The 16,853-nt window shown below is 35.6% G+C and overlaps 1 protein-coding gene across 2 annotated transcripts in view; it reads left to right on the top strand.

The window, feature by feature from the left end:
• Positions 1–16,218, top strand: part of SH3PX1 (sorting nexin 33-like protein SH3PX1) — a 74,540-nt gene extending 58,322 nt beyond the window's left edge. For both annotated transcript variants that reach the window (XM_069836768.1, XM_069836767.1), the window contains one exon: positions 6,337–16,218. In XM_069836768.1, coding sequence (XP_069692869.1) covers positions 6,337–6,378 — 42 coding nt within the window. In that variant the 3' untranslated portion in view covers positions 6,379–16,218. The remainder of the gene's footprint in view (positions 1–6,336) is intronic.
• Positions 16,219–16,853: the final 635 nt, after the last annotated feature.

The raw sequence follows: 16,853 nt of genomic DNA, 5'->3' as shown, positions 1-16,853 counted from the left end.
AACTGTACTATGTCCACTCTTTGTCCGCATCAAACCATATTCTGTCCAAAACCAGTTAATATTTTTCATTGTAAGGTTGCATTTCAAATTTTCTGCACTGAGAAGAACTAGCTCCAATTTACAGTACTGACTTATTGTCGGACTTTGTATAGTTGAGCTTCGCTGCAGTCCAGTTGTGCATGTGGTATTCGTGGAAATGGAGGGAGAAGTGCCTATAAGTGAGAATAGCAGAGGAAGCAGGAAAAGAGTGAAGAAGAAAACATGACGACAGCAACAAAGTGAACTTCGTTATAATACTTTTACTATATTTTTAATTAGGCCTAATAGGTGTTTAGGAGACTTATTTTCATTCAAAAACTCTTTTCTACAATAATTATCTAATGTACAATAGGGTATTCTTGTTTCAATCTGACAAGGATCCTGATGTAACACTGTTCGAACCACCATGCTAGCATAGGGAAGGTTGGTTCTACTGTTGTGCATTTCCCGCAAATGATACTCGCAGGATCGAGGAAAGGGTTTTTTCAACAAAAAAGAAAGCTGATAAATATTGTTAGCATTAATGAACATTACCTTTGTGATTCAATATTACATAGGAGTAAATTAAGGAGTGTTACGTATTACTTACACAATTACTTTGGTTGAATTTTTACAAATATTGAGGAAGAAAATTCGTTTTCCTTTTTATGTTCATGTCGGACCATAATATATATTTTCTGAATTTCAGGACAGTCTGATGTGAAATTGATTTCAAATGTAATTGATTCTGATAAATTAAGTTCGTCCAATAATTAATCATTTTAGTATTTTAATTTACATCCCTTTGTTGGCACATAAACAGTTTTTCTTCTCTCCTGAAAAAATTAAATCAGTGACTTACTATAGTTTGGAACGGACCTCCTCATATACTTTGCATATTTCCACTCGATAATGAAGTTTGGAATAACATTCTGGGGAAATTCTACAAATTGTAACAGTATATTCCTACTACATAAAAAGTACAGTAAAACCACGTTTTGACATTCCCGTTTTGAAGGAATAATCAGTCAAGTAACTATGAGTACCATAAGAATAATGTAATTAATTCCCACTTTTAAGGAAACCAGTTTAAGGAAAACCCCACTTTTAAGAAATACTTTTCAGTGGATTTTGTGATAATGAAACCCGAAATACCGAATTTTTTAATTGAATTGAAAGAGAGGGAAATGAGAGGAGAAACTTTAAAGGTACGCGAAAATTCGTTCTTGCAAAGGAGTTCATGGCTGAGAAAAAATGAATTTGTAAGCTCCAAGTCTGTTGGACACTTGTCTCACTCTGGGTTTTACTGCTCTGCTGAAGGAACTCTAGAAAATTTTGAAGAGGAAAAGCCGAAAATAGACGTAACCTAATAGCTACCACATAAAGTGGGAGGGGGAATGCATTGGAGAAACTGACTACAGGATCGAAAGAAGAAACGCTGGAAGGTGTAAGTCTGCACATTGAAAGATACTTTGTCCTTTTTCATTGCAAATGGAGTCAAGTAAACTCGCTCGTGTAACGGGTGTGATGTTCGAAAGTTAGGCCAAGAACACTGTAAGTCTGCACATTGAAAGGTACAACATCCCTTTCGCAGTGCGAGTAGAGTCGAGTAACCTCGCTCATGTAACAGGGTAATGCAGCTGGAGCATATGTGTAGAAAATTTATATATGGAAAAATACCGGTATCTTTATGGGGAAGGAGATGTGGGTCTGTGGCCCATTTCTTTTAGAGCTCATCCCGACATTTGTCGTACCCCCTTAGAAAAACCACGGAAAAGCCTTAGACAGGATGAGTTGTCTCAATTTAAGAGACTAGCCAATTGGCTCTTAGGTGAGATGATTCTTTTGGATTATGACTTGATGGGCAGGATGAGTTGTCTCAATTTAAGAGACCAGCCAATTGACTCTTAGGTGAGGTGATTCTATTGGATTATGACTTGATGGGCAGGATGAGTTGTCTCAATTTAAGAGACTAGCCAATTGGCTCTTAGGTGAGATGATTCTATTGGATTATGACTTGATGGGCAGGATGAGTTGTCTCAATTTAAGAGACCAGCCAATTGACTCTTAGGTGAGGTGATTCTATTGGATTATGACTTGATGGGCAGGATGAGTTGTCTCAATTTAAGAGACTAGCCAATTGGCTCTTCGGTGAGGTGATTCTATTGGATTATGACTTGATGGGCAGGATGAGTTGTCTCAATTTAAGAGACTAGCCAATTGGCTCTTCGGTGAGGTGATTCTATTGGATTATGACTTGATGGGCAGGATGAGTTGTCTCAATTTAAGAGACTAGCCAATTGGCTCTTAGGTGAGGTGATTCTATGGATTATGACTTGATGGGCAGGATGAGTTGTCTCAATTTAAGAGACTAGCCAATTGGCTCTTAGGTGAGGTGATTCTATGGATTATGACTTGATGGGCAGGATGAGTTGTCTCAATTTAAGAGACTAGCCAATTGGCTCTTCGGTAAGGTGATTTCTTTGGATTATGACTTGATGGGCAGGATGAGTTGTCTCAATTTAAGAGACTAGCCAATTGGCTCTTAGGTGAGGTGATTCTATGGATTATGACTTGATGGGCGAGAGGGGTACTTGTTGGAAATTGTTACAATTATAGCTCGAGTTAGAACAAGGTAGTTTCACCACAGTGGTTGCAGGATACAAGAGATATTATTAGGAGATGTGTGTTCATCTACCTAAACCTGGAGGTTATGGGGTGGCCTCCCTATCCGTCTCAGGAATATTGCTAGTGGACCCGTTATCAACTTTCACTTATCGATAGTACCACATATTTGATAGTGCATCTCAATCGATAGTAATTTGGCACCATTATTCTTTGTAGACCTTTATGGTCTTGCTTTGCTTTACTTTCACAGAAAGGTTGCTTTGCTTTGTTCTCGCGAGTTGTGTGGAGCCTCTTTCCAAGTTTTTATTTTTGTTAGTTTATGTAGTTTATGCATCGTTATATTGGCAACTAAATATAAGAAATTAACTGTCAGATGGAAAGTGAAAATAATAAAGGGTGTCGAGGTTAAACCTTAAATAGCACTATCGTATATGGCAAAAAGGCATGGTTTGCCAACTACATTATAAGGAATAATGAAGAAGAAATAATTTTTTAGTGCAGAGTTTCAGTGTGGTTTGGGTTCAACCAGATAGAAAATCATTAGTGCCTCATTATTTCAAGAGTTAGAAAATATTATAATGAAATGTATTGTAAATAATAATTGTAAGCCTAATTAAATGATTGTAATATTTGGTATATAACACATTGGTACTAGTTGTCGGTCTAGGTGGTGCAGTCGGTTGAGTGCTGGCTTTCTGTGCTCGAGGTTGAAGTTTGACCTGGCCCAGGTCGATGGCATATAAGTGTGCTTTAATGCGACAGGCTAATGTCAGTAGATTTATTGGCATCTAAAAGAAATCTACAGGACAAAATTCTGGCACACTGGCGACGCTGATATAACCTTGGCAGTTGTGAGCGTTGTTAAATAAAACATAATTTAAATTTGAGTACTAGTTACTTTAGCCTTTCCTTCCCATTTTATGTAACCCCCTTTTAAGAAAACCCCTATTAAAAAAAAAAAAAAAAGTAATCCCTCAGAGAGGGAGTGCGACAGGGCTATACAGTACCTGCAGCAACATATTAGCTTTTGTTTCAGTAACACAGTTTCAGTACGGGTGCTGAGTTGGCTATGTCTGTGAATGAGTTATGATAAATAAAGTAAGGAGTTCACAGATAACAAAGGGGAGAAATTACAGGTTCGTTCCAACAGCAGTCAGGAACCGTCCGTAACCATCGTGAGCATGCGCAGTACAGAAAAAGCGTTCCAACACAATCCGAACCAGTCCTGAACCGGAAACATGTACTGCAGTCGGGCGTTCCAACAAGCTTTGACACGGGTTCGGAACGGTCAGAAATAGTCCGCGGATCGAGGCATGTACGGAAGAGTACGCAAGACGCGCATGCGCATAAGCTCACCAACGTCTCCTGGATACTGAAGAAAGACGTGGTCGACTTTCAAATCAATTAGGTTAAAGATGAAAAGTGACAGTGTAGACAAATATTAAAACTAGAGATTTAATTTAAACTTTCGCCAAAAAGAAAGGGAATGGAAATTATTTGAGTATTGAAATAGTTAATTACAATTTCAACATGCAGCTTTGATTAAAAGTATAATAAATAACGTACATGCATTAATAATTAAAAAAGGAACTATTTTTAAATGAGAGTCCCCCAGTACACGACATTGAATTGGCGGAATTCTTGCCTTCCATGTTTTTTGTCATCTTTTTTATAGAAAATGATCCAAATTCTATTTTCTGCAATTAGAATTAGCTGCGAAACGATAATAATAAGCATCCCGTTCTTAGCAAAGATGATTACAGTTATAGCATCTCTGGATTTAGTACATAACGATCCGCGAAAGCGTTCCAACAGCGTCCAGTCCAGTTTCCATACCATAGCAGATGCTCAACTAGCGCATGCGCATAAGATAGTACAGGAACCGTACATGAACTGATCCATGAACCGCTTGTTGGAACGAACCTTACGAATCACATAACATAATTGTTACAATGTTTTCCTCAGCCAGCAATCATTATTTTAAAATGAAAGGCTTTCATCAGTTCATGTTGAGGTAATAGTGTTGTGACAGTTTAGATCAGATTAGTAAAGTTCTCAAAATATGATATTGACAGCGCTTATTTCTTAATCAGTACTCTCACAGCAAAATGAACTTTACAATGGCGTTGTTTTGGAGTCTGTACTAACACAGCCATCAAAGGTTAGACGACTTACGACATTCATTTCACAAGCTAGTAAATGATGAGAATAAAGTGAGGAATACATGTGAGGCTCTTGAGCTTGTAAGGAGTGGAAAAATTTTCTGGAAAAATATATAATGGCAGATTTTCCATCTCACATCACTATATTAATTTAATACACTTACATTAATAAATCTTTAAACCTGACACAAAGAGAATATCGTTGCTTCACAGCTTGTGAACTACACTTTTAATTTCTTTCGGTAACGCTCCCAACTTGGCAATACATGCTCTCAACGTTTTACAAATAAACTGTATTATGTGAATTTAAATTCTAAGCTTAATTTATGTTATTTATTAATATTAATATTAATGTTACTTTATATTGACATACAGCAAGGAAATGATTTCAGTGTAAAACTTCACAATGTCCTACTTCATGCAATTAATTGAGAGTATAATATTTTCTTTAACATTTGTGTACCAATGGCCTCAACAAATAATGCTTGACGAACAATGAAAGAGTAGGATCTATTATTTTAAAATAATTAGTTCCTACTACGTAAAATGAAATACTTGTTCGTTTTTTGTTGTTTCGAAATTACTGCAATATTTTTTTTTCTTCAAATACTATATAAAAATCATATTAATAAATTATGTTTTACAAGCCACTACTTTGTGAAGTATAACTGAGTAAGTCTAAAGTTTCTTGTATTACAATTGGCAAATATAGACACTGATAATAACTGTGATTTTTTCCTTCTCCTAAGTGTGTTTATAATGTCCAAATGCTTATTTAATCCAACCCTAGAAGCGCAGAATAGATTATTGTACACCCCTCCAGCTAAGAACTAGTAAGAGCAATGCTTGATTGATGCAGTCTGCGATCCACGCACATAACTGCACATGGCCCCTCTAGGGGGAGGATCTTTCTGATAATGTGTTATGAAGTTTCTCTGAGTTTGCTTCACTGATTCCAGTTCAATAAACTGACACACCATTCCAGCTCTCTCTCGTCATGTCGCCATTTCCTTCAGTTATGGAAACTGCATGCCATCTATGAACACGATCGTGAATGAGGAAGAAAGAACGAAAGAAACTTTTAAATTTATGTATGAATGCTACCAGTTTATTTGTATCTTCATTATTTCCTGATTTATTATAGATTAAAATATGTCAGACCTTTTATAGAGACCATGAATTTTCTGCAGCAGAGAAATGCAACTCCACACTTCACAAAAAATTGTAAAGTGCGGTTTAATACTTCATACTTTGATGAAATAGGTGTCTGTATATTTTTAGCTATGAAGTCATATTATCAGGTTATTCCTATAATGTAACCTCCTCTTATAGCTCTTTGCTTTGATTGTTACATCTATGATTTTCCATTACATTGAAAAGGTTACGAGAGCAGTTAAAAATGACCTCGACATTTGTCTTATAATATTTGTATCTCTTATCAGAAGAACATTCAATTATGTTAACCATGTGTCAACCTCCTTTTGGATTTAAAATTATAATACCAGTATTTATGTTGCACTGATTGCAGATTGTTGACAAGCTGCAAGATGCTCTGCGAATGTACGACTGAACAGAGACTTTGACAGTGTGAAGCTGCATGATGGTGCCAAGACCCACTCATAATAAGATGAAACAGTGAGTTATGCTGTACGCGTGAAGAGGAGTGTTTAGGCAGTTAATTTTTGTGATCCATACTGCTGTTTCTTTTGTTCCATATTTAAAATTTCTTTTCTTTCTTATTGCAATAATGATTGATAAAGAACGTACTTCTTTGACCAAAGTTACTTCAGAAGATGCTGGAATAATAACAAAATTCCGGGTGCATAAATCTGTCAGTTTCGCAGTTTATCAGGGGTTGAAAAGTTTTAAATTCTGACAGTCAAGCACATCACACTACAAGAAACAACTTGAGGTGCAAGGTTTTCGAAATATTTTTGATAACATAGTAGAGAATTTAAAACTACCTAAACTCACATCGGTAAATATTATGGAGTAAGTAGTGCAGATATCACCTGCTAATAGTGCTAGGTAGATAATTGAAGGGCTCGTCACAAAAACGTCCATGAAGCTAAGTTCTCAGGAGAGATAAATAATACAATAACTGCATTGTTCACACATCTGGATGACTCAATGCAACTATTGTCATAATATGTGAAGAATGAAAGATACAAACAGGGAATATTACAAGTTTTTAAGTGTATTCTATCCATACTCTGTAGTCAAAGGAACAAAAACGTTGCATATCCAGGGGAAACTTAATACATAATATTAGAACATGCTTCATTAGTCAGTTATTTTCAGAAAACAATAATAATTAATACATAATCAGCAAAAACTAAAAAGTTTACACATACTGAAGGTTCATTCAGTAGTGTGATATCCTTCTAGCTGAACAAAATATCATTCAAAATCAAAGTACCTACATGAAATTGAATACGCAATATCCAAACATGCAACATTAGTCAGTGTTTTAAGAAAATAATAATAGAACCTAGTACACTTGCCGGCAAAAAAAGTGGATCACTTTGAAAAATTTTGTTTTATTGAATATAATGTTAGCCTTGTGTCCTAAATAATGAATTATACTGATAATACTAATCAAACATCGTGTTCCTTATATGTTAAACACTAAATGCATTTTCAAACTTTATCTCACATTCACTTTCTTATGACATTTTGCAATTTTTGTAATTGTTATTTTTACTCATTTGAATTTCTTTCACTGCACCACTTCCACTGATGTACACTGTCAAAAAATGTTTAGTAAATAACTAGACATATTAAAATCTGATGTTTCCTCCTCTGGCAGTGATAACCTTTTGAAGGCATTGAGGTACACTGACCACTGTGTTCCTAATTGCTTCCTGAGAAAGATTGTTCCATTCTACCACCAGTTGTGCCCTCGAAGTTTTCTCCCAATCATATCCCACACATGCTCGATGGAATTTAAGTCAGGGCTCATTGCTGGCCAGTCCAGAGTTTGAATCCCGATTTCTTGTAAGTAACATATGACGATATGGGTGATGTGTGGATGAGTGTTGTCTTGCATTAAAATGAAATGGTCACCTGTAAATCGTGCAAATGGTACAACATGATCCTCCAGAACTTCTTCCACATAGCAGTGTGCAGTGAAGGAACCGCCATCAAGTATCACAAGCTCGGTACGGGCTTCAAGTTTATACTCCCCCCACACCATCACAGAGCCTCCCCCAAATGGTGTCGTTTGGGAGCGAGTTACAGGCGAGAATCACTCTCCAGCCTCCTCCACACACTTTCTCGTCCATCTGGAGACCTCAGACAAAAGCGACTCTCATCTGTAAAAACACCATGCTCTAATCCTGAATGGTCCAGTTTCGATGCTGCATCACGAACTCGAGTTATCTTCTCCGATGCTGCCCTGTTAATAGCGGGTCTTCTTGAAGTAAGATTAGCCTCCTGGAGTCTTCGCCTCGCAGTTCTCTCACTCACCCGGACATTTCTTATGGCCTCTAGATGATTTCTCACCTGAACCGCTGTTGTTCTTCGGTCTCTCAAGATTTGGAGGACAAGAAATCAGTCGTCCCTGGCGTTCGTAATCCGTCAACATCCAGATCCAGGCCTCCTTTCGCATGTTTCACATTCACGATAACTTTCCACGGCCCGGTGGACACTTCCATAAGATGCTCCTACAGCACGGCCACATACCGAAGGCTGCGACATCTTCAACTAAGGCGATTACGTGTACAACATTTTCTCTATTTAGATGCATTTTGACTCAATAAGGATCAAACAGAAACTGAATTAAATGGCATGGAGCTCCCCTGAATTTACAAAGAACATTTTATCAGATGTTTATAGTAACTTTAAAGCTTTATTAGGGGTGAGGAACCACGTTAAAAGAGTGTGTCATAAAACCATAAAAGGTAATGGAAGGGAAAATTATCTCTAAGAGTCGGTCAATTCGGACCACATTCACCACACACCTGCCAGAGAGTGATGAAAACATTTCTTTATAAAGAGAAACACCACAAAATTAAATATTCTCGTAAAATTTTTCAAAGTGACCCACGTTTTTTGCCGGCGAGTGTACATAATGATCAAGCAAAAAGCGTTTACATTGTTAGAGGATCACATAGTGCAGTAACAGCTCTTAAATTAAATAAAAAATCATTCAATGTGAACACAGATTTTGATAGAAAGCGCGATACTGTGGTTCCAAATATTCACACATGCTTATTGGGTCATTTTTTCCTCCTCCTTTATTGGTAAGGACTCTTTATGCACAGGAGTAAGGCTTGCAAATGGAAGAGCAATGTACTTTTAATTATTTTGGATTTCCCACACTGTTGCTTAGTGATACTCTAAGTATTCAACAGATGCAAGGTGTTACATTCTGCTCTAGTTTGAAGAACTGTAGGGTTGTCAGTACAAATCCGAGTCCACATAGCTTCAGTTATTTTGAGGGCAGAATCCTTCTTCAGGTTAGACTTCAGCTGTGCAATTTCAAGGAAGTCCTCCTGTGTCATCATTTTTACATTAAATGGTTTAATGACTTCTTCCCATTGGTCTCGAACATAGACGTTGGAGATCTTTTTTTTTTTTTTTCTCAATTTGGGCAAATGCTCTGTCGCATGGTAAGAAGCTGTGTCCACTACACAGAAACTTCTGATTTACTTCTGTGAAATAGCCAAATGCAACCACCAACTGCAACAAGACCACAATTTTTCAGTTGTTATATAGGCAACACAGCGATCAGATCATATTATGAACTTGCGTTCTGAAACTGACATAGATGTGAGTACTGTGTGTGGATATATGATGCAATCTCGATGGAACCTCTTCTAGCAACTGATTTTTGCCAGACATACATGGATTGCAAATGGCAAAATTATATTTTGCATATTGCCTTTGATAAAAACATGTGTGATCGAGTGAGGGTTGAACAGAATAATACCTGTTGCAGATCCACACAGAGCACTACAGTATTTTCACTCTCCAGAGCAAGAGCAATATCTTCTTTCATGGGAGAATAGGTTTTTCTGCTTTACGGTGATGAAGCGCACTGTTTGCACTAATCTTCTGTTGCTCTTCCTCGGATTATGAAGTAAGTACCTGCGTGTACATTTTGTCACATGTAGGACAGCTATCAGATCTTGGTAATCCAAATCTAATATTAAAGTATGTTCTAAAACTGTCGCAGTACAAATGCTCGGTGGCCTTGGAGCAACACTCAAGTCCAGACCAAGACACTTCATAGCATTATCTTTCTTGAAAACTGAAGCTGTTGATGTGATCTTCGACATGCTGCTTGTCTTCATCAGGAATGTGATTGGTCTGTTTTATGAGAACCCCGCCTATCCCTTAATCTTCATTTGGATAATCTGCACTCTTCTGGCCGTTATTTGTGAAGTATCGCATAATGTTTTCTGGCAGACACGGAAACGTTTACCTTTCACATTAAGGAAATACTTTAATGAACATGATTTATGTGAAATGGCTTCATCAACTCTACAATGCTGAGGTTCAATTATTTCCATGTTTTCTGCAAGGAACATAAACTGATTACACTGTAACTCCTACCGTAGAAGTTACGAAATACTTCATCCTTATGTGTATGTGTAAGATTTTTGTAGTCACTATGAAGACATGTACAAACACAGTCCTGAAAATAAATGTAGCATCATAAAGTACTAACTTATTATACACATATATTCATATATATTCATTACTAGTATACCTTATCAGTATTACATTAAAATATACTGTGAAAATAAGGTAGTTTATTCCATATAAATTCCTAACCTACAACACCAAACAATTGCATATGCAACGTTTTTGTACACATCTGGATCGAAATATCTTTTTCAGATTTGTATACAGCTTTCTTGGTAGTGTGTGGTTCCCCACTATTTCTTCGGCTCTTATTCAGCTGTTTTAACTTAGAAAGTGAAACACCATTCTGTCCAACATCTGTCATCGTACAGGCATAACCAACATTGTTCAACTGAGCATAATTTTCACATCATCTTTATAGACACTATGATCATAATATCCTTGACTACACTATGTGACATTATTCGGCTTTGGATAACTAATGGTATCCCATCTGTAACTCACATTCGGTAAAAATTGATTATGCAATGGTTTTGTGGCAAGCCCTTCAATTTTGAAATTGGATCTTTCTCTGGTCATCAGATAACATATGAGAAAAATGACTGCAACCTTCATCCAAATGATTAGGTATGTGTTTCATTATTTTCGCCTGGTTATTAAAACACAGTATTGTGTGTGTGCATGTGCGCGTGTGTGTGTAGTTACATACATACATACATACATACATACATACATACATACATACATACATACATACATACATACAGTGCTTTTCTTCTGGAAAAAAAGGTAGTGGAACTCTGAGAGAGAGAGAGAGTGTGCGCGCGTGCACACGCGCTTTTTTATAGCAGATGGGGAGGAGATTATTGTCCAGTGCACCAGAATTTTGTCGTTTTTAATCTTCTTTTCGTCGAACTTTGAGACTGTCAGTACCTAGGCAGGGTTCAAAAACAAATGTTAAACACATAATCATTAACACAGTTATCGGTTCCATGACAAAAAAACAACAAAAATGTGCCGGAACGCTGTTCTGGTGCACTTTGCTGGAAAGAAGCACTGTGTGTATGTATGTGTGTGCGTGTGCGCGCGCGCGCCGTGCTCTTTTTTACAATTTCAAAATATTTCTTAAATTCTGAAATAAGCCAAATGTTATTTTATCAGTGGTGCAGTAACATTCCACCCTTATTTTGGTTAATTATGCTATTCCTATTTACAAAGTTATTGATATTACATATACCTGTTTAGTATTTGGAATTTCGTGTCATTTTGATATTATCCTATCTTCAAGAAGCAACCCCTGAGAAGTGTAAACTAACTTATCGTTTGGTCATGATTTTTGTTGAACTTACAAAAATGTTCCGGCAGCTACTTGCTGTTTTTATTAAATGTTAAGTTCACGTAAGTGTACCAAAAATTTGCATTATTTGCCTCTACATGCTTGTTTGTGCTGTAAATTTCATTGTTATATATAATTCTTGAGCCGCATATTGGTTCTGCAATTTTCTTTGAGACTGGTTGTAAATATACTATTATTTAAACTGCCTATTATTCCTTGTATTATGCAATACTTTATCTTAAAGACAATTAAGTACTTGTATTATACAGTAATATGATATATCATGTATGTAATGCTACATAATACTCTGAATTCTAGCACACACATACTAATGACAGATGAAATCCAAACACTGGGCTGGAAACATTGAAAGTGTCCTCAAAGAATAGTAGCAGCTAGGATTAGGATGAAAAGCATCAAAATTGTATAAAATTACATTTTAAAATAGCAGCCAATGTCAGAATGCAAACTATCCCAGTAATGAAAATAAGGAGAAATTTTATTCCCATATTGTGCCTTGTTTGCTGTTGAGATCAATGCCGGCATGTGCCCATGTGCCCATAGGTTATACATATTTGCCGTCCTACTGAATTTCATGGAATATTCCATCATGGTATTTGGGTTTCTTTTGCCAGGAGCATGATAGACATGTATATGTATACTATTGATGGTTCTAGTCCATTGGTAACCAAGCTTAAATGAAATTGTTAGATCCAGGGACAGATTTAGGCTCTGCACTTAATAATGATGTATCATGAAGAAATGCATTTTGTGAAACAAATATTTTTCAACACATCTAAGTTCGCATGTTGTTAGAAGCTCAGGAATGAGACAATATTCAATGTATAAAAATTAAGGGAATTTGTATCTTAGATTGAGTATGTGTTACAGTCACATTGTGCAAATGCACGAAAAATATAATGCTTAATATACTTTTCTATTTTTTTCGTGCACATAATATATTTTTATGCGAAAATCTAAAATGAAGTTTTAAACTCTTTATTCAGTTTTATACATCCCTTTCTATTGGTTATGGTACAAACCTTCCTTACTAGTACTGTTTCAGATGGGAGAGTGCCTTCAAATATAAAAACGAACATCACTCTTGCTGGTGAACTAATACCTTCTACTCTTTTATCATCCCTCTAAATATTTCCACAGAGAAAAGTCACTCAAGTAGCTTACTTTTATCTACAGTTCAATGTAACAGTTCACTTGTTAATAATAGTTGTAGATTTATAAGGTGACCAGATTTTCAAGTCCCAAAATCGGGACACCTTGGAAAGTGGGATACTAAATGAGTGGTGAACTTTCATATAAATTTACGTGAGAAATATAAATACCCAATAAAAATAAATAGAATCGCGATAAAAGTAACAAATTGCAATACATGAATAAAATAACGTAAAAATAAAAAATGACAATATACATAATATATATTAAAATGGAATGCATATATTGAATAGATTGTTTCAGAAGGAAGTCAGTTCATCTGCTGTGCGCTTGAGATTTGGTCTGGTCTGGTTGCTTTCTTGTAGTTCACCTTCAGAATAGCTGCTCTTACTTCTGCTATGCTTATATCAGCTCTTTGTCATATGACTCTGGCACTTTGATTTGGCAAGCATTGGGAGAAGGGAGAGGTGGTCCCCCAAGATTTCAGTACTGGTCAACTTCCTTCCAAGGGCAAGAAAGGGCTCTGTTAGCATCTCTTGAGCTTGGACTTTTCTTTTTGTTCTTCTATGAAATTAATTTTCTTTGCCCTTAGCAGTTTTTTATGTTTTTCTCTTCTCTCCATAGAGATTTAGATTTACCTTGGAGATGTGCAAGAGTTTGATTGTTTCGAAGCCAAACCAAGGTTTGATAGTGATAATTCAGTAGTTTTCTATTCTTTACAGAGCAGTATCTGAAGCTTCGCCAATTGCTTGTTTTCTGGTTTCCAGTTGTGTTCCCTCCAGTTTTCTTCAGACTGTAGAGAACTCGACTGCTTCTGCTTTATTAGTTTAATTGTTGATGATTTCTAAGAATGGTGGCTGGCGAGGAAGAGATTACTTCTTGTATGAATCGTATGAAAATGCAATATTTTAGCAATGAAAACATTAGTCACTTGGCTCGTGACATCTCTCCCAGTCCAGTCGCCAATTGTAAAGCGAATGAGATACAGTACCAGCAGCAGCAATGGCAGCTGACTGTGTTGCCAACTTCAGAGTTCATATCCCATAAAATCATTACTATGAATGTAGAAAAATCTAAATCGGAACAAATCATATCATTTTGGCAAAATCTGGGACAAATTGACATCCCGAAATTCCTTCAGAAAAATCCGAGACAGAGGGTCTAAATTCGGGACTGTTCTATAAAAATGAAGATGGATGGTCACCTTAGGATTCTACCACGAGAACTACAGACTGCCCTGATATCTGAGATACGTTCCTATTTGTTATATTCTAAATCTGGCCCTGGTGTGATATGTTTTTAACTTGGTTATATTTTAAAAATTGAATGTAACTATAAAAAACGATAATGACTTTGCTGTATTGCTCTTGTGAAACGAATGTGAGATGAATTCCTAACAAACTGATGCTGATTGTTATTCCCATTGAAAAGGGGAAGTGCTTTATTACTATGCAGAATCCCAAGTTTGGATGATATTTATAGTGAAATTGCTATGTTTATTTAATTATATATATAAAATATTGTTTATTACTTCTGTAATGTTAATGTAAACTGTGGATGTTTAATCATTGTATGTTGAATGAATGAATGAACGAACGAACGAACGAACCAACAAACGAATGAATGACTGAATGAATGAACTTTATAATTTTTTGATTCTTGTTGATATTTATATCTTAGATTATTGAACTGAAAAACTACTTGCATAGAAATAAGTAATTTCTTCATTGCACACAATGTAATCTTCTCATCTTGCGTGAATAGTTATAGTCAATCAGAGCAGATAGTTTTTTTTTTTAATATGTGTCGTACATTTGCAGTACTTGTTGGAGTATTATTTATGAAATATTCATATTTGCATTAATTAATACGGACATGAAAGGATTATACTTTTGTTTCTGTTTTGATATATTCAGTACAATCATTGATCTTTCTTACTTTTCATTACAACGTTTTCTGTTTTGATGGAATAAATGAAGAATCTTTCAATTATGGTGTTTTAATTTAAAACTTGAAGCCTCAGTGCTCGAACTCTCCAACTAAAGTGTGATGCCGTGAATTAAATCCCTGATTGTTTCCATTTGAAATCGACTAGTCTCATAGTACCAGGAAGATGTTTATTTTTTATGTATGTTATAATTTGTAAAACTGTGTAAAAATTACAAAAAGTGTTTTCTTGTTATCATTGCTGAAAACCATATTTTTTTTTAGAATACGCACATTTATGCACACAAATTTCATATTTTGATTTAAAATTTCTGACTTTGTAGCATGAGTAAATTGAATTGAATTTCATAAAAGTTATACAAGGCATAAAAAACTACACAGTTTTGTTAAATCTTGTTATCAACGAGGATTCTGAGTACATTTTGTGTATATTGGTTTCACAGCACAATAAATTATTCTCATTGCATGCTGAGGAACGAAATGAGGAATAAGTTTTTGTAGAGATATTAATTTCTCCCCAAATTTTTCTGATGTTCTGAGTGTTGTTCCAGCGAAAATGAGTTCAAAAATAAGAAACAATCCTCCCTGTAGCAAAAATATATAAAATAGCTGTTCATAAAGTGAGATTATGTATTTTCAGTAAAAAATAGTGGAATTGTTTAAAGAGCATACTTCTAAATTTTAGTAGTCACTACTATGAAATATTTAGCAGGCTTAAAAATTATTGAATTATTAAGACTGCAGTTTGAAATAATTGTACAAGAGGATTGGGGCAAACAAAAAGTGTTTAAAATATTTAAAATATTGTAAAGTAAAACTGCTTTTATACATTTTGCACTTACGTGTTTTTCACGTACACTTTTTCTCTGAGGTTTCGGTAAGATCACTGTATCTTCCATGCTAATTTATTTTACATACACGCTTTTCATTTATTCTTTTTTTGCATTTACATGGTCATATTTTAAACCTCAGAAGATACGAAACGTCATTTATACATTCTAAATTAATTTTTCTCGAAATTAGGTTTGCCGTGAAAATGTAGTATGCAAAAATACAGTTTGTATTCATTGTTAAGATGAGGCCCACTTCGAAATTCGTGGACATTCGAAGCTGCCCAAGCTAGCCTACAACAATATTGTCTTTAATGATGATGTTACTGCTTTAGAAACTGTGAAATGTTTCATAAAATAAGATGTAACTGAACAAATTATGGAATAGTTATCACAATTTGAGGATATGATTTATTCTCTATGAGCAAGCAGTCCAAAATAAGTGACTTTTGTGTGTGTGTGCGTGCGCGTGCGTGTGCACGCTTGGCTGTAAGCAACTAAGATTTTCTATAAATATTTTTATATTATATTATCCAAGAATTTGTGTTATAAATTAGAGTACTGTATTATAGACTCATAGATGGCCTAAGTTCACTTACCTCATTCCTCCTGTATAGTCTCCAAATGCAATTTCAGATGTTATTAACCTTCACTTTACCATACATAATAAGTCCCCAGCTTTATATTTAAAAAACTGGTAAGAGAGAAAAAAATTGAACACTATCAAGTTACGATTAGATTGTTTTATGTGCTCATATTACTATTTCACAATTGTCCACTAATATCACTTTGTGTGCGTGTGCGTGCGCGCGTGCGTTAAAAAAGAGTGTTGGTTAAGGAGTTTAGCATCAATTTGCTGTACACTTGAAACCCTGTATGACCACCTTTTAAGAACAGTGAATTTTGCAAGTCCATTGTTAGCATGTGTGACACATGAGGTCAGTTTTCCTTCTGGCAACCTTGGACACATGTGGCAGTGGCCTGCAGTTGTAGGGACAAATGATCTGCTCACCTAGTTCAAGCAGGAATGGGCATCTACGATGCTTTTGCTTCATTTTCCAGTCAGGAGTCTTGAGAGTGTTTACACAACTGATGTCATTCATGTCACACAGACCACTTCACAAGTTGTGTACTCTCTAACAATCTTGTCCACAATATTCACTTCTG

This window comes from Periplaneta americana, chromosome 10 (genome assembly GCF_040183065.1).
Source record: "Periplaneta americana isolate PAMFEO1 chromosome 10, P.americana_PAMFEO1_priV1, whole genome shotgun sequence".
Classification (NCBI taxonomy): Eukaryota; Metazoa; Arthropoda; class Insecta; order Blattodea; family Blattidae; genus Periplaneta; species Periplaneta americana.
Note: the sequence above shows the minus strand (reverse complement) of the source record. Positions and strands in the feature narration are given on the sequence as shown.